General features: G+C 35.1%; 1 protein-coding gene across 2 annotated transcripts in view; it reads left to right on the forward strand.

Moving 5' to 3' along the window:
- Positions 1-18,384, forward strand: part of ADCY2 (adenylate cyclase 2) — a 197,919-nt gene that overhangs the window by 141,437 nt on the left and 38,098 nt on the right. For both annotated transcript variants that reach the window (XM_062569786.1, XM_062569787.1), the window contains exons 14-16: positions 1,577-1,674; positions 8,589-8,673; positions 16,961-17,098. In XM_062569786.1, the coding sequence (XP_062425770.1) occupies positions 1,577-1,674; positions 8,589-8,673; positions 16,961-17,098 (321 nt within the window). The remainder of the gene's footprint in view (positions 1-1,576; positions 1,675-8,588; positions 8,674-16,960; positions 17,099-18,384) is intronic.

Genomic DNA, 18,384 nt, shown 5'->3' on the forward strand with positions numbered 1-18,384 from the left:
ACAGTTACCACCACACTTTGGACTTGGGAGAAAATCAGGGAGCGGAGGTATTTAGCTGTGTAGATGTGCCCTGTAGGAGTCTGGTCTCTTTTAGACTGCAGCGTGCTAGCATGGCAAAGAACTAATTGTTCTTTTCAGATCTGGCTTTTTAATGCCTTTTTTCTCTTCCTTTTGTTGACTCACCAGTCCAGTGTTGACTTAAAAGAACTCAGTGGGAAGCTTGACTTTGATTTAAACAGGAGCTTTTCAGGCCTTACAGGACCTGAAAGTAAAGCAAGGTAATAAAATTAAAAAAATATTTAACTTAAGAGGTGAGTTGCATGGCTTCATTAGGAGCTGTCTAGAGAAGTGTGGAGCACACAGAAATGAATTCACCAGTTGGTCGGAATTTTTTGAGATTTTTGACAGCAGATGAAAGTCCAAAACTATTGAATAAGACCATTTAGATACAACACACTTACTCAATAGCTAGAACAAAAGAAAAACTTGCTGTAGAAATACACATCAAGCACAGACATATGTGCCTTGGAATTCATGTATATGTCAAGAATTGCTTTTGAATTATCACAGATTTCAGAAGTGAAAAAAGGCTACTGGGTGCTAAGTTTTATTCAGCCGTGTTCATGTGAAGTTTTGTGCACCAGTTTCAAGGGCCGAACTTGGCACTGAATACAAAGACACAGCTGTGAGTTTTCCATTAGAAAGCACAGCTCATGCACTTCCCATTTATGAGGTTTGCATATTAAGCACTTCATGAAAATATTCTTTGCTACATTTTCCTTTAATAAACTCTTACCCTATGAAAAATGTCAATACTTAGGTTATTTCCTTTTGAATACTTGACTAGTTTCAATCTGGATATATTTACTTCAAATAACAGAGTGATTCTTATAATAAATAACTCATTACTCAATTCTTATCTTTTCATATAGGCTAATGAGAGATTTATATGTAGAATTTTTGTCTTGAAAAATATTGGGCAAATTGACTCTCTCCTAAGAATATCAACTGTCTACTAATACCAGTGGACATATAAGGCCTTTTAAAATAGACATAAAGTATTTTAATTGAAATAATACTATAATCTTAATTAATATAGGTGTTATTATTAGCTAGCCTCTCAGAAATAGTATACATATACTTGCTTGTTCAGTCCACTAAATTTTTATTCTTAATTGAAAATTAGATGTGGAAAATTAATTACTTAGAAACTTGGAGTCATCCAAGGATTATCAGCCATTCTTGAAAATGGAAAAATATATTTTATTGGCTGTCACTGTATTTTTTCAATTAAACTTCTTATGATGAATTTGGGATAATCCTGTATCAGGTGCTATAGATATTCATTTCACCTGGCTATGTGTGCTTTTCACTTCGAGGAGCGAAAGGATTCAATATGATGCCTGATCATCCCTGGCTCCATGTGGGCTGATAGGAAAGTTACTGAACAACAAGAAATTCACTGTTGCTAAAGACTGCTTATACAAATCTGCTTTTTTGATCTGGAATTTCAGTTAAGTGATATTTTGTCTGTTTTAGCAACTCTATTTTTAACATGTACACATTCTTTTTCTAGTATCGAGCAACTACTCTGCCTGCATTTAAGTATTATGTGACTTGTGCTTGTCTCATATTCTTCTGCATTTTTGTCGTGCAGACTCTGGTATTGCCGAAGTAAGTGGTATTTAATGGTCCTAATATTTACTCATGCCTATGTATGTTTGCTCATATATTTAAAAATTAATAATGTATAAGTTAAAAATTCATGAATGTCAGATTACAAATGTTAATTCATATAAATGGAACTGAAAAGATAAGAACGAGAATATCAGCTTATTTTCAAAGTTATGCTTGTTTCTAAATTTAAATGTTATTATAGCTTTTTGTCCAGATGTTAGTATCAATTCTTGATTGCCTTTAGTTTTTCTCTTTGCATTTAAAAATGCAGGACAAGGACAGGGATGAAATCCATATATGCAGAAAGAGTAATACTTGCTGTAAGTTTCTGTGACTAAGATTACACAAAATACAGGGACAATTGGATGTGAAAGTGGGACAAAATGGATTGCAGAATTGATACTGTGATTAATGAAATGTATTTAACATACATTATTGTGCTAGCACTGTTCTATCCTGCATACCAACAGAGAATAACTAAATATAAATTTTTTTTCTTTATAAAATTATTTTTAAAATAATACAATCAACATGCTGGAATAGTTATTGATATCAGAATTTATTTATGTGAGATTGTGGGAAAAATTGTAAGCTGATTTTTATTTGTTTGTACAACTTAGCTATCTTACCATCTCTGCATATCCTAGAAAGGTCAAAAAAATTGGGGATAGTTTGGAATCCATTTTAACAGGGAAAAAAAAAAACTATTTCATTAGCCTACTTCAAATGGAATATTGGTGTTGGGTATTTATCTAGTGGAAAATTGATATTGATTTCATAATGCTTGTTTCCAAAGACAACATTTTATATTTTCTGATTATAATATTTCTGTAGTCACAGTCTTTTCCTTTGCAGTGCTTTTGGGAAGAATATTTTTAACCTAAGTTGTTTGATTGGTCTGGTGTTGAAGTATTGACTCTCACTTGAATTCAAGGCCAGAAGGAACTGTTATTTCATTATAAATTGACTTTACATATTGCAGACATGTTTTATAACATATATAAAGTGTTATGGACACTATAACACCTTATATATCTGTATATACAGTATATAAATATCTACTCAGATATGAAAGTGTTTCCTTTGCAGAGTGTTCCCTGACTAGTTGCCAATCCTGAAACGCAATCTATAAAGGGGGACACTTACATGAGTTCAGCACTATCATATCCTGACTCTAGGATTTACCACTGCAAAATAAGAATTTAAAGTTGGTTTTATTGTCATTTTACACAGTGATTTCTTTTGTCATTTTGCACAGTGGATATATATTTTATAAACTCACAGTGTATTTTGATTAGTACAGGAATTAACTTGAGGAAATTCTTTATTTGTGACATACCAAAAAATAAACTTGGATCTGATGAGTCCTTTCTAGCTTTTTGATTTATGAATCTGCTTTTATCCACTCTATAAATGACATAACAATTTATCATTTGATTTCCATAGTGAAAACGTCTTTTTAGTCTAATTTATAGCCTTATTTCATAGCCTTGTTTCATTTATTCATAGAAGTAGAAAGACGCTCATTTTGCTTTATCCTTATTATATCTCTTAAATAAAATATGTGGTTCAATAAAATTTATCAGGTAGTTGAAATTAATGAACTCTAAGGAGCTGTATTCAGCTATGGAAAGTGTCCTCCAACCTGCAAAAGCTAGTATTATATGATCTTCTCTTAGAAACATCAGAACGAAACATACACATAATTTCTCATTTTCATTACCAAAATTGAAAGTCTGGTCCTTTTATAGGGTTGCGTATTAAACTATAAAAGCAAGAGTATAAAATCAGATATTAGCTAAATTAATAGTTTTCAGCTTCAAAGGATCTGTGAATTAAGAGATGCAAAAACAGAAGAAAAGCAAGGAGTCTGCATCTCTGATGGAAAAATGTTGGGGGTCCACAAATCCAGAAACAGTTCAAAATCATTGCTGTACATAAATGCTTTCCTTGGGAAGCAAAATTATCTTCAATATGTAATGGTTGTGCACGTGTTGCTTGTTGGAGTGTACTTATTCATTGTCTTTTAGAAAACATTCCATATTGTAACAAAAAGACAGTATAAACTCATTGGTGTTTTTCCTACTTTCAACTTGTATTTTAAAGATCCTATAAAAAACAAAGTTTTGGTTTTAATATTTTATTTCTAATATTTTTATTGTGTATACATTATTGCACATTTATAAATGAAGAAGGCACTAGCTACTTATCTGTAATTATGATATAATATTAATGGCAAAGGAAAAGGCTAGGCTGTTAGCAGCTCTTGTTGACAATTAATTTCAGTTTTGCGCCCACTTAAAAGGTTGCATGTAGTCTTCACAAATATAACTTAAAGTGAATCCAGTGCTACAAATGTTATTTCTTCTAGCAAAAACCAAAACTCTATGGTTTAAAAGACTATCTGGGCTTTTTTTTTTTTTTTTTTTTTTTTTTTTTTAATCTAAAAATCCTACAGTACTTTAAAATGATGATGTAATGAGGATAGAGAGAAACTACATCTGTCAGTGGTTTTATTGATTCAGTATTCCATTAGTCTGGTTTTGCAGCAGTATATTAGCATTGATTTCTCTGCTGTTGCACCACCTGCTACTTTAAAGTAAATTTGGGGATATTTGGTGAGTAACATCCAGAAGGCTGCAAGTATGTGAAAAAAGAAATGTTTCCAACATCATGAGACACATATTTCAAGGCTGCTATTGATGTTTTATTTTTCCTTGGGTAGATGAAGCGACATGGGGAGTTCATATTATAAACTGACTTCTCATGCAAAGGAGTAAATATAAATGCAATCAAGTAAACAGTAGCTTGGAGTGAGAGATGTTGCGAGGAGTAGGTCTGTATCTTAACACTAAAATGCCAGCAAATCTCAGTCATTACATTTCCTTCTTGGTGCTTCTTGGCTTTATTGGCTTACTAGAAATATCACTGAAAATTCACAGCAATCTCACCTGTGTGTAGTTTGATTAAAATATTTTTTGAAACATATTCTGCTAAATAGCTGCGAATATATTCACATTGACCAGGAGATCCTCCCTGTGCTGCTTCAGAGAGGAATTGGTAGGAACTGCATTTAAGGTTCTTCCATAGGCTTTGCTCTCGGAGGTTGCTATGTTAAAGAAATTACATCTCTCTGTCCTAAGTCATGCTAGCTAGTTCTACCTATTGAAGATGTTCAGGAATCATTAACATGCTATGTGTAGTCAGGCACAGCAGAATTTCTTCATGAGAGAGGTGGTACCTAGGAACTTTGTCTGAAAGTGGACATGTAAAATATGGAAAATAAACAAAGAAGATCACCCTTCCTAGCTATTTTTCTTTTGCATCTGATTAAATAAGTAAATAAATAAATACTCACAGATATACTCATATATGATATATAATAATACTCACATGATTTTTCTCAACAATGAAAGTGCCATACAGTTAGTCGTCATACTCACTGAATACTCTGGAGGCTTAGCGAAAGCATCGTCCAGGTCAAGAAAAGTATAGCTACTGTTAAATACCCCAAAAATCTAAATCCAGTATTGTCATGTATATATTTTTTCCCTTAACAGAATTTGCAATCAAACTGTTAAAAACATGAATATCAATTTCCTAGCAAGAAAAAGAAATATACTATGTCCTATTATGGGAAGTGTACCATAAGTTACTTACTATCCTAGAAGTTACATGAGTGTAGGAAGAATATCTTCTGTTTTCCATCTTTTAGCATCTTTAAATGGACAGGGAAGCATTATTTCTGCAGTAAAAATGTTACCAACAAGAGCTTAAGTATATGTAGAAACAAATTTTTTCAGCTCTCATGCCATCTCATAAAAATTAATTATTGAAATTTGAATTTTCCTGGTGGAAGTAGAGTACTATAAGAAGGCTATCCAAGACCGTAAGTTAGTTATACTTGCAAGTATTGGAAACCTGGGAATTTGTCATATCCTATCTTCAGTTGCAAGCTCTGTCCCTCTGCAGGTTAGTGCTAGGGCTTGCCCCAAAAAGGTTCTCTGTGGGGCACCAAAGGGAGCTTTCAGAAACCAGGGCTTCCCTAGAAGCATAGGAGGAGGCCGGTTAAACAGAATCCTACCTGACTCCTGAGGTGCTAAGTATTCTTTTCACAGAATGGTTTCCCTGAACTTGTCAAAAAGAATTTTACAAATGCGGTACGTCCGATGGCTCTGTCGAGTAGAGGCAGGATCAGTGTACTCTAAAGTGCTGTGCCATTACTAAGCACTCACAGTCTACCAGTGTTGGCCTTTTTCTGCAGTCATTGCCTCAAGCGAGGCTTGTTTACCCTGGCAGTTAATTTTCAGTGTTTTGCTTCCTGTTTTGGTTCCTTCCTCTCACTTCTTTCCTTCCAGGAGCAACATGAAACTTTACCAGTTTAACACAACGGAAACCAAAGGCCTACTCTGTCCCCAGAAAAGAGGTGGTAGTGGTAGCAGGGAAATGAAAAGATTGATTTTTTTTTTCCTGTAATCACCACTCAACTCTGTTTGTTAAGATACCATTGTCCTTTCCTTTGTCCTCAATACTTTTCCCTTTATCTAGACACTCAAAATCTTGATGTTGTTCACTTTAGTTGTAATTCTTTTTTCTGCCATCCTTGATGCCACTGCTGATCTGTGGCAATCCATAAAAAACAAAGATTTTTTTTCTGCCAGTTGCTTCACCTGCGTGATCTTATCCTCTTTGTATAAGCTCTCTTCGCTCAGTGCTTTCACTTCATCTCTCTTACTCTCCAGTTTCTTTCACAAAGATCTTCCTGTCTTCTTGCACAAAGATGCTCTCCAAACTCGACCCAAAAGGCCATTCTTGTGGTGAAACACTTCTTGTGTTGAACAGGTTTCTTTTCTGTATCTAATCTATCCCTAAGAGTATAACAGTAATTTGAAATGCAGGAATGATTATTTGAATCTTACTGAAGGACATTTATGATTGGGAGTGTTCACATGTGTGTAAAAAATGTGCATGCTAATTATATTCCTTATCTCTCACTCTTCTGTCATTTACTAGATGGTAAATTCTTAAGGGTAGAAACTGTACTTTTACGTATGCTAATATACTGCTTAATGTCTTGGTAGCAAGAAGGATTTCTTGGAGAACATATATTCAACAGCAATAATAATTTTCAAAAAAATTGTAGAGGAAGTACTGTTTCAAGACGAATATATGTGGGAATTGCCAGGTGTTTGTTTTTCATCTGCGAAGGAAGGTTCTCTGGATGATTGGCAGGGAAGCTCATAAATTGCTCTCCAAAATGCTTTTAACGGCAGCAGAATGGCATCAAATTGGTTTATGAAGTTAATGTTTTTTTTGTTCTTTCCTGAAAGTAGCTTCTGTAACACTGTTGTTAAAACAGATCACAATATTTTCCAATGTTTGTACGTAATCTATGGAAATGGGTCCAACTTCTACTCTTAATCTTTACTAGTATAATTCCTAAAACATGTATATTTAAATTCAAATGGGATTCAAATAGAACAGACATATGCTTTTATTAAAAATATATTTTAATTCTGATTCATATGTTCATGGAGGAGCTAACTTAAAACGTAACATTTATTATGGTTTTGTGGAAAAAAATAGAGATATAAAGCTTTTTCCAAAAACTACATGCCAGTATCTCCAGCAGATCATGTTTGCTAAAGTAATATATTTGCTGGCACCCAAAGGAGTTGAGACATGCTTTCAAATTCTGCAGTTCTGTCAAATCTGTAGTTAAAATGGGAAACAGATGCTCAGGTGAGGGACTTGATGACTGCCTCTGGTTCTATTACTTACACAGCGCAGCAGATGCAGAGCTACTGATCCCCTCTTGACATGCATTACACAGCATTAGGTCCCCCGCTTTCTCCCTGGGCAGTCGTGCCACATAGCTCACATATGCCTTGTGGAGCAATTGCCATTGTTCATATGGAGAGATTTCCATTGTATTTAGAGAATTAATACATGGGTAGGTTGTTTTCAGCATCCCTATCTCTGCTTACTGAGAAGCCAGAGATGCTGTTTTGGCTAGAGTTTCCTATTTGTATCACACAAGAAAAAAAATAAGTTAGAATGCAGAGCTGAGCGAGGATGAATTCAGGAACACTATAGCTTTCTCTTAACTATTTTTTTCCTAAAGTTTTATTGTTGGTAGTGGTGTTCTATACTCTTCATGGTGTTTAGTCTTTCCTATCGTGCTTCCTGTCCTCTGATAGGTCAGAGTCTGCTGACCAGCTAGAAAAATTTTATACAAAAGGAGATCACGAAGGTGTTGAATCCCTACCTGTTCATGAAAGAGCAGTCCTTAAATTTGAGTCCTTGCTGAAGAAGAGACTGCAGCATTGCAGATATCTCAGGTTCCAGCTGTGAGACACATACAACTGGACGTTGTTGTCCCAGCACTATTAATTTTCCAACTTTTATGGGCAATACACACTGCTACAACAAGTTAATGCTTAAGTCATGAAATCAACAGCAAAAAGGTAGCAATAAGATTCTTTTTCAATACAGGCTTTCTAAAGTCAAAAAAGTCGTTGCTGCTTTTAATGCATTCTATCTATTTAAATGACTTGTATAGAAATTAATATCTGCCCATGGTAATAATTTTGAAAAATGGGAAGTAAAGCCTATTCAAGCATTCCTGAGATTAAAATTATATTTTTATATGCATATATATATATATGTAAGTATGTATGTATGTATATTTAATGAACTTTTCTTAATAGCTCTGTTTCTATATGCAAGAGATTAGAAAATCAAAATGGCAGGGAAAAGGCCTGTCATTCCAGTAAGAGTTGAATTTGTTTTTCTGTGGTTTTGATAATTGTAAATTGTAGCTTACATGTGGTTATTTTTCATAACATTGTCAATATTATATACAAATAAATCTTGCTACAAATGAATATATGCTTTCTTATTTCTTGTAGAACATCAATTCTTGGAATTTCATTTGGGGCAGCATTCCTCTTGCTTTCCTTCATCCTTTTTATCTGCTTTGCTGGACAGCTTCTGGTAAGTGTTCAAATAAATCTCAGTTGTCTTTTCTAATTTTTTGCGTTGAGCTTATAGGAGGTGGCACATCTGCTTAAATTTTATGTATATTACTTTAATTTTACTGTATATTTGGGGTTTAAAGTATTGTATAAGACTTTTCTGAGATTAAAGACTATTTCAAAAAACAAATTTAATTTTATATGTAAAAGTTTTATAGTAAAATATTAATGTCAATGAATGGTCCAGGTGTCCTAATAATATGCTGAATTTAAGAATTTCATTTAATTCAAGATCTGAGCAAACCTTTTAGCATTTCATGATATAAATAGCAAGTATTAATATCCTTCATCTCTTTCTCAAACAGATACAAAGTATCTTAATCTAGACTAATGTTGTCCCAAAATCTGGGTTCTGTTACCCGGTGTGCAAGCAACCAATAGATACACAGGATCAAGATATTTGTTTATTTCATTTCTGTGCAGAGATGGGTGCTAGGTGGTAAATCCACAAAGCTAGCACACCTTCTTCCCCTCTCATTCTTGAGTTATACACACTTTTCAGGGAGTATTTTATACAAATCTTTCTACTGGTTACAGTTTCATTACCTCAGGTAATTGCTCTGTGCTTGCGCTTTCACATTCTTGTTAATTAGCATAGGAAGCAAAGAAGAGGCGGTAACATCATTATCATGTCATTTCCATCTCATTATTCATTTAGGGGTGTGAAATTTAATATGTTAATAAGCCTTAATGAACCTAAGGTCAATTCTGGGTTATTCTGCTGTTTTTGTCTTACCTATCCCTCGCAATCTTCAAAGCACTGTGGTTTCATCAAGGTTATTTAGCCGGAGCTGGTTATCCTTTGCAGTACTGTTTTTCTCTCCCCCTTGTCCTTGAGTCTTGTTAACTATTTGCAAGGTTTTTCTCACAGTATTTCTCTAACACTAAGACATTTCAGGGTTTATGAGAAAGCAAAGGAAATTTTAATTTGGAATGTAATCTCGAATAAATAGATTCATACACTTGTTTATAAAGTGTGGCATAACCAGGCACTGCTTACTTAATTTTTTTTATTAAGGTCGCTTTATCCTTTCTCTGAAACTGTTCCTTTTGCATCATGGAAATGAAGCATATCACAACAAAAATCCTTATTTCTCCTTGTTTGCCAATGGTTTCTTATCTTTCGAAACCAAGCACTGACCAAGCTTCAGACATCTGAGTCAAAATAAGAGGATAGTGTATATTTTCTATCCAGCTGTAGATTCTAGCAAGAACACTTTTTTTCTAAGAAAGATGGAAAAAAACATCATAGCAATGAGGAATTTTATAAACCTGAATTTAGAAATCGAGAGGACAGTGAGTAGCACAGAGAAAAGCATGTAATTGTAAAATGAGTGTCTTATGTATAGAATAAATGTTAAAAAAAAAATCTTGTGGCATTGGTTCTGTCATTGCTATCTCTATTACCACTTCACTCTCCAGTTAGTTAAAGGGATATGTTTTCCTGAAATCTGTCAAGGTTCTGGTGTGCTTCATCCCCACTTCTCCTCTGTGTCTACATTTTTCCACAGGTTCCCATGGAGGAAGCTGATAGAAAAAAGTTTTTCTATACACACACAACATATGTGCCTGTGAGAAAGACACACTGTGCAGTACAACAATGAGGAAAGATAGCCTTACATTTGAAGCAAATTAAGGAGCCAGGATTTTATAATTTCTCCCTCTTTCCTTGTGAGGCTGCTAATTAACCAAGAGATGTTTTCAAGAAAATTTAATTAATCTACATTTCATTTGTGTTTCAAGTAAGGTAGGGATAATGCCATTGCTCAGGAATTTATCTGAGGTATAACACAAAAATATTTTAAAATGTTTTGAAATCCTTGGAGTAGAGTCCTAGAGGTATCGTTATTACTTAATAGCAGAAGTTAGTTCACATGTAATGTCACAACTGATTACTATTTGGCATTGACATAAGAGGAAAATGATGGAGTCAGAGTATTGCTGTTGAATAATGGCATGAAAATAAGTCCCTTAAGGGAAAGCAGGAAAGTTGTAGGAAGAGAAGTGCCAATGAACTGGTATGAAGGAATTTTGGCACTTAGGCTCCCTTGGGGGTCTGATTTATAGAGTAACTTGGGAGGAATGCAAATGTGGTTTTCTGCCTCTTTTTAAGCTAAACAAATATCCCAAGTCAATGTTCAAGAGTAGTGCCACTGAATAATATCTAACACTTCAAGTAAATGTTATTTTTTCCTTATGTCTCACATATACTGGGAATATTTCCTGGAAATGGGGGCGTATTATTGCATCTGTGCTTAATAACTTGAAGAGGAGTTATTTATGTCTATGTCTCTTTGGTTCAACTACTCTCATGCATAAGCTATCTTGGTAAGAAGCCTTTCAGCAAATAAATAATGACTACAGGTGAAGTAGCACAGGTTTTGCTTCACTGCAGACATAGCTCTGTAAGGTGATGGGTGAGAAGCAGTTGGTAATGAGGAAGCAGGTTTATGTTTGCCTTACTCATCAGGAGTAAAGCTTGAAAAAATCAACTTCAAATAAGCTTATCTGTTTCCCTTTCATGTGATCCGTGAGTATAAACGGAAAAAAGCAAACAAAAAAAAACTGATTGTAATGCTAAGATTACTGTCTCTTCCTGAATCTAACTACCTCATTATAAGAAGAGATTTATACTCAATTTTTCACTTCGAGTTTATTATTAGTTGATAGGAGCATGGCAGCACAGTCCTATTCAATCTATTGTGGAATGAAGACTATTGATTAAATAAGAACAGAAATGTGTCCATCAAGTGATGGTATAGTGGTAGCACAAATGACAAGGCTAAGGACTTTATAGATCGTATCTCTGGTGCATATAATCCAGTGTCTGGTCTTCGGTAATCAGAGTATAGGAAGGTTTAAGAATTCTCCTAGAAACAGTTGTTTGACCATAGAGATTAATTGTTCCTAAATCCTAATTTAAAATTGGCGTATACCCTGAAACATGAAATGGCTAAGAGAGAAGGACAGGGTGCTATTTACTGCAGTCCGTTATGGTTACAGGATAGTTTGATTCTAGGATTAGACGTCCCCGTTGCATCTTTACTGGCAAAGAGGTTTGCACTTGCTGCCAGTCCTCAGTGCATGTGGCACGCATGCAGAGAGCTCGCTGCTGAAGTGTCTCATTCCACACCAACAGCGAGGTGCTGTAGCTGACACTCTGGTGCATGACCCAGTCCTCGGATCCAAAGCAAGGGAACCTGCTTTGAGCACATGAGTGATCTCCTTCAGTGCCCACTGCAAGGCTCCAAGATGGACACAAGATCACCACAAAGGAGAGCCCCTGGTACGCATTAGTCCAGGGGCTAACGCAGAGACTCCCTGTGTGTTCAGGAACATAGGTGCTGCCAAGCCAAGGGGAGCATTTCAGAGCCTTGTTGTGAGAACATCTCCTAGGCTCCAGGCAGTGTCACAAAATGATATTTCCACTTCCTCCAGCTTAGTACCCTGAGCACTATACTTAAAAAGTGGCTCTTTAAATATTTCACGTAGAGTAGAGAAATTTTAACAGTAGAGACTGGGAATGAGTAATCTTAAAATAGCATATAGCACAGTGACTCTGCATTCTCTTGAAGGAGGAGAGAAGCACTGGAGGGACTAGGACTGAGCTCTTGAGTGCTTAAAGGCATATTTATATGGCTCAGTGCAGTGTTCTTTCCTTTGAATGAGATATCTGAAGTGAAGAAAAGGGCAATTTTAATGTGACCCTTTGTGAAGGCCAATAAACATGGCGAAGCATGGTGAAATTAAAAATCTGATAGCAGCTTTAGTTTTTCCTGTTGTTAACTCTTTTTATTCAGGATTGTAGCTTTAGTCAGAGCAGTTGTATCTAATATAAAGTTGAATAGACTGTCACCTGGAAGCACTTTGTAGGTATTCAAAATACTTGCTTTAGATTTAGAGGTTCCACCATGGAGTTCAAAAATATGATGTTACCATACTCACTTAAAAAGTACTTTGATCTCTTAATGAAAAATAGGACTGTTAAAAGGTATTTAAAGTATAAACTTATATCTCTGTACAAATATTACCCTTCCCTAAGCTTAGATCAATGCATTTGTAAGTCAGACAGTTCTTTGGATTTGCACTTTGGTCTCTTTTTTCAGAACTGCATGAAAATGGGTGCCTGAATAAATCTGTTTTTTTGAGCTTTTTGTTTCTCTTGATTTCATTCTCTGTAACATAACTGCTAGTAAAAGATTAAGTTGTATTTGAATGAAAAATGAAAAGAACAGTACTAGAACTGCAAAAAATATGATTCACTGGCTTTCTGCAAATAAGAGGTCTTCAGTCAAGATGTTCCAGCCTCTGCTAGCATGCAACGGAGATGTGTGATGGCTCTTGCAACAATGTTTTTCACCTATAATGTAGCTGTCACAATTAATGCGTGCAACAATTCCTTAACAATAAGTTATTACTCACTAACATGCTGAACTGTTATACCAGATTTAACGTGCTCATATGCAAAAGTAATACATTAGTCACCTTTATTATTACAAATATCTATTATTTCCCGTTGATAAATGATAAACACTGAAGCATATTTTGCCAGCTCCACTTAAAATAAATACAGCAGCTAACGCTACTGCAGTGTGCTGTTTTACGCTGCTTGCATGTTTCCAGATATGATTACTTTCTTCCCTCCATCTTAGTCTTCATTTGCTAAGAAAGATACAAATGAAGCATAACATTTACAAAAAGTGTTTGAAGTACAATAATGAATCAATAAAATCAATCTGCATAGTTCTACCAGTGCTATTAAATGTCTGGATTTAATGATCCCCTGACCATTCCAGCTCCACTTACAGGAGTTCCCTAGGTGCTCAGCAGCACTCAGCTGTGGCAGTTGCACAACACATAAACCAGATTTAAACGGCGCACATTACAAGTGAAATGAAGTTCAGACAATCTGTTAATTCCTATACAGAACTACTGTTCAACAGTTGTATCCTGTCACGTTTTCTGAGGGATTTCTGCTGAATGGTTTAACAATTTTTAGTGTGAACTAGAGTTTTGTCACAATTTTTTCTTCCAGGGGCCTTACTGGTTTCACCAATGTAGGCTGCTTTCTCTGCTATTAGAGACACCCATCATATACTTAATGAGGCATGTGGGCATGACAGATATACCAATAGTTGTCCTTCCCCTTTGGAACTCAGAGTTGGATGTTAAGCAGCTTGTCAAGAAATATACCACCAAGTTCTTCTGCTTACTTCTGTTTTATGAGTAGAAATAGCCATCTACAACTTCATTTTTGAAGTGACAGTCAACGACAGTCACATTTTTCATCAGGTCAAAGGCAGCAATATCTATAGTTTCCCCAATAGAAGCTAAAAGAATGTAATCTCATGATTGGTTAATCATATTGGTGGAATGATACATTGTTTTCTGAAATTCAGTTTATTCTTTAAAACATTTCTTAGTGACAAACCTACCCAGTCTGAGTAAAATAAAAATATTCTTTAAAATGGAAGCAAAATAACTTTTTAAAGAAACGTAGAAACTCAGTCCAATTAATTCTGTCTTGCTAAAATACATTAGCAAAGTCAGATGATATTGATCAGCAGTCTTGTAAACAGGAAATTTAGAATTATCGCATGAAATTTTGGTACAGAAGTCATATAAGCCTGTTCAAAAGTGTAAAGATATATAGCAAGCAATAAAATAGTCCTCAGCAATAAATAAAGTTCTCAGCATGGACATTAATAAATAATCTCAGTAATCCTATACAGTTTCTTTTTTTAATGATTACTTTAAAAAAATGAAAAAGATCAAATTTAACAATTAGAAGCATTAATATTAAAATAGAAAAGTCTGAGAAGTTTCCATCATTTGGCATCTTCAGAGGAAAGAAAAAATGTCTTTTGAAGATATAGTCTGTTTCCATCACAATTTTTTTTCCAGTGGAAGAATTACTGGGTGAGGTTCTGTCATTTACAGCATACCAGACACCAGACCAAGTTATTACCTGCTTGACCTGCTTGAGAATTTGTATATTTGGATGTTGGAGTTCAACATATATTTTCTATGTAAAGCTGTATTTTATTTTCAGAATTGCATATTGTGAATTGTTCATTTGTGTAGAAGATGACATCAATTTATGTTGCTTAAGCACTAGAAAAACCATAAAGGTTTTTATGTCTTTTTATGACATTGTTTCATTTGTTACTGAAACAGATTTTTTAATAGTCTAAATTGAAAATAAAGCCTTCTAGAAGTCATCAAATATTTAAAGAGGGACCAGCCTTTCCAGACGCTGGTTTCCTACTCACTAGCCAGTCCAGCTTGCTGTTTCCAAACGGTTACGTTCACACACTTCTCAAGTCTCTCCTAGTCTTAGACACTCCAGTTGCTGCACTCGGACCTTCAGTTGCCTCAGACATGTGATCTGTCTCTCCATGCACTGGCATCTATCTTGTCCTACTTGCTGACCAGCCTGATGTGAGCTTTGCTAGTGGTTATATATACACTGGCTCAGAAGAATTATAGGTACACAGAAGATGGTTAGAAATAGGAATTTTATCAGAATAAACTCATTCAAATAAGTATACTGACCAAGCTGTGTTTAGATGTAATCATTCCCTTTTATCTCCACTCTTCTCAAATTTTCTGCACTTGTTTCTCCCTGATCCACCTTTAGCTCTCCCTTTCCACTCCTGTGTCCCTTTTCTCTAGAAAGAGAGTTTCTTCTGCTGAGTCTTCTTGGCAAGTTTCAGGTCAGCCACTGTGGTCTAATCATTCTCCTTTGATGGTCTTAGGTGTAGCTGATTAAGTGTGCTCTGTTCTCCACTGATAAGGTTACTTTGGTTCCTCCATCTATCATGGAATTGATTGATGGGATTTTTACCATCTCAGAATCTTTGTGTTTAATGTAATTAGCCTTCAGTCAGATAACCTTAGAACAGCAAAATAGTAATAAAGTATGTCTGGTTTAGTCCAGATAATTTACTCTCATCCTTGACTTCTTTCTTGGAATGTCTCATCCTAAAGCCTTGGCTTGGACAGTAGATCTTCCTGCAACATAATTGAGAAAGGTATGCACTATGTACTTTTTTATAAATACCACTTCCATACCATTTTGTAATCCATGTAGGTTCTTGAGTTCCTCTCCTAGTTTTCTCCCTACACAAACTTCAACTACTCCAGCTGACCCTAAACTGAGAAAATCTCTGATTTTTTTTTTTTCTGAGAGAAAAACTCTAAGCAAATCACCTATATTGTTTTGTGAAGGCTTTAGTAAAGCTACAGAGGTGCTCCAATAAAGGCAAAGAGGCAGCCTTATTACTTGAAACAACGAAGACAAAAATACACATGCAAATTCAGATTATCTTGAAATTTGCTGTCTGCTAAGAGGTGCATGGCAAAGCTTGAAGTGCAAAACTGGCATAATTTGAGTAAGGATTGTAGCTTAAAAACTCAGACCAGTTTTCTTGTTTTATGTGATTTTTAAGGAATAGGGGAGAGAGTGTGTATATAAAACTTTCTTTCTCCCCCATTTCTTGTCCATCCTTGAGGTTCAGATTGTTGCTTTATCCTTCCTCAAATTGACTTAATTCTTTCAGAATCTATCCAGTCTGTTGTGCAAAACTCACCATCATAACAGGAAATTATGTTAAAACATTGCTAGAAATACAGTGGATTTGTCTGAGTAATGTGTAGTTGGGAAGTACATGTATACTTAGGTGTAGTAAGGAATGTCATGTAAACTATGCCATGTACATCTTGAGTAATTGTTCAGCTTAGAGTGATGTACCATGGCTATTGAACCTGATAAATACTGTAATTTGAAGTCCTATTTTTGGCAGTTTTTAGAGCTAGAGTTTAGCTTCAAAGACTTTCTGTGCTTATATCTTTGCATACTGCAGTGGCTCTTTTTGGAAGTTTTGACCCAAGACCAAAGTCTGGTATGAAAACAGTATGTAAAGTGACCTCTAATAGCATTAAGGAAATAGGAAAAAAAAGATAAGTATTGATAATGGTGGCAAAATTGTGAGTCTTGATCTTCACTTGTTTCCTGACTAATGAAGCTTATTGTAATAAAAGAGAAGCATACTCTTGAGTAAAGAGGAGAATATTACTGTATATGTGTTGTTAGAATATCTGGGTATCCCTCAAAAAGGGAAGACTTTTGTGAGAGTGTCCTGCTCCTTACCAGATTATTCTAAAGTAAAGTTGTTTATAGTAATTGAATACACTAACACTATTTTTGTTTGCTTGTTTGTTTGTTTTGTACTCTTCACACTTAGCAATGTAGCAAGAAAGCATCAGCTTCACTATTGTGGATCCTGAAGTCATCTGGAATAATTGCAAACCGTCCCTGGCCACGGATTACTCTTACATTGACAACCACTGCTATAATATTAACTATGGCTGTGTTTAACATGGTAAGGGGGAAAAAAAAAGGTATATTTTTCTTGTTTACTTGTTCCTTTAAGGTCTTTTTCTTGTTTTTGTGTTGGAATTTGTTTAGATGAAGGTACAAATCTATGGAAGCTACACGATAATGATTGCTAGAGATAGAAACGTAAAGTAGAGCAACAGAAAACATATAGGAAGCTCAGCTATGGCTCAGATCCTGGCTAACTATATTAAGGAAAAACAGAATGCTACTCTAAGAATGAAATACTTCCTTGCAGGATGTGTGGAAGACACTGATCTGTGACATTCCTCCATTGATCATATAGTTCTCATAATTTGCACATTATTGAATTTCAAGTACTTGCCTTTTTTTTACAAATGGAAAAAAAATCAAAGTTGTACAAAAACTTAAAAAGGACTGAACTAAAAGTTTGTTAAGGCCTCAGACTTTGAAGCTCCTGCTTTCCTTTTCCTTCACAACAGGGCAAATCCTTGTAATGTTGTTCTTTTGTAGCTGTAACAAATAGGAGCTAGGTCTGCCATTAGTCTGCGTAAAGCAAGACTCTGATGATCATGTTTATTCTGAAGGATGTGTTATTTAACAGCATGAACAGTACAAGGGATCAGAAAACCTCCTTTCTTTTGCCCTATAGTCTCCGTCTGCTTCTTTTTGTACATCTGTGAAAGAGAAAGTTTTTTAAGCCTGCTCAGGCATTAGTCTCATTTCAAGTCAATGAGATTTGCATGTTAGTGCTTTTGGAATTGCTGCTTAAGTGTTTCCTTGGGTGGCTGGTAGGTTTTGTTACTTGAGGTTCTTAAAGCACATTAAAAATTGGCAATGCCTGCACTTTCATATTTTGTTTTCCCATAACAGTCCAGATGACTCTCAGTCAGCCGTTTGTTACAGCAGGCGCTAAGCCTGCTAGAATGATGTAAGACGTTATGTGGACATCTAAACATGGAAACCTCCCATTTCTCACAAAAGGAGAGAAATGCCAGCACCTTTTCTCGGTTTTGTCTGTTGCATCCTAGTTTTGTTTTTGTTGGTTTTATTCTCAAGAAAGCAGAGATTTTCCTTTCCAGCATTTTATAAGGAGAAGAGATAGACTCAAAAGAAAAAAAAAAAAAAAAAGAAAGAAAAAAAAAAGACATTCAAGAATTTCAAATTCATCTAATTGAATTTCATACTTAAGGTTGATAGAGAAAAACATAAATAAGCAGTGACTGGAAGATAAAATTGTACACATTCAAATGAGAAATTAGGCTTACTTTTTGACAGTAAAGGCAACTGGAACAAATTACATTGAAAAAC

Source organism: Rhea pennata, chromosome 2 (genome assembly GCF_028389875.1).
Source record: "Rhea pennata isolate bPtePen1 chromosome 2, bPtePen1.pri, whole genome shotgun sequence".
In the NCBI taxonomy this organism is placed as follows: Eukaryota; Metazoa; Chordata; class Aves; order Rheiformes; family Rheidae; genus Rhea; species Rhea pennata.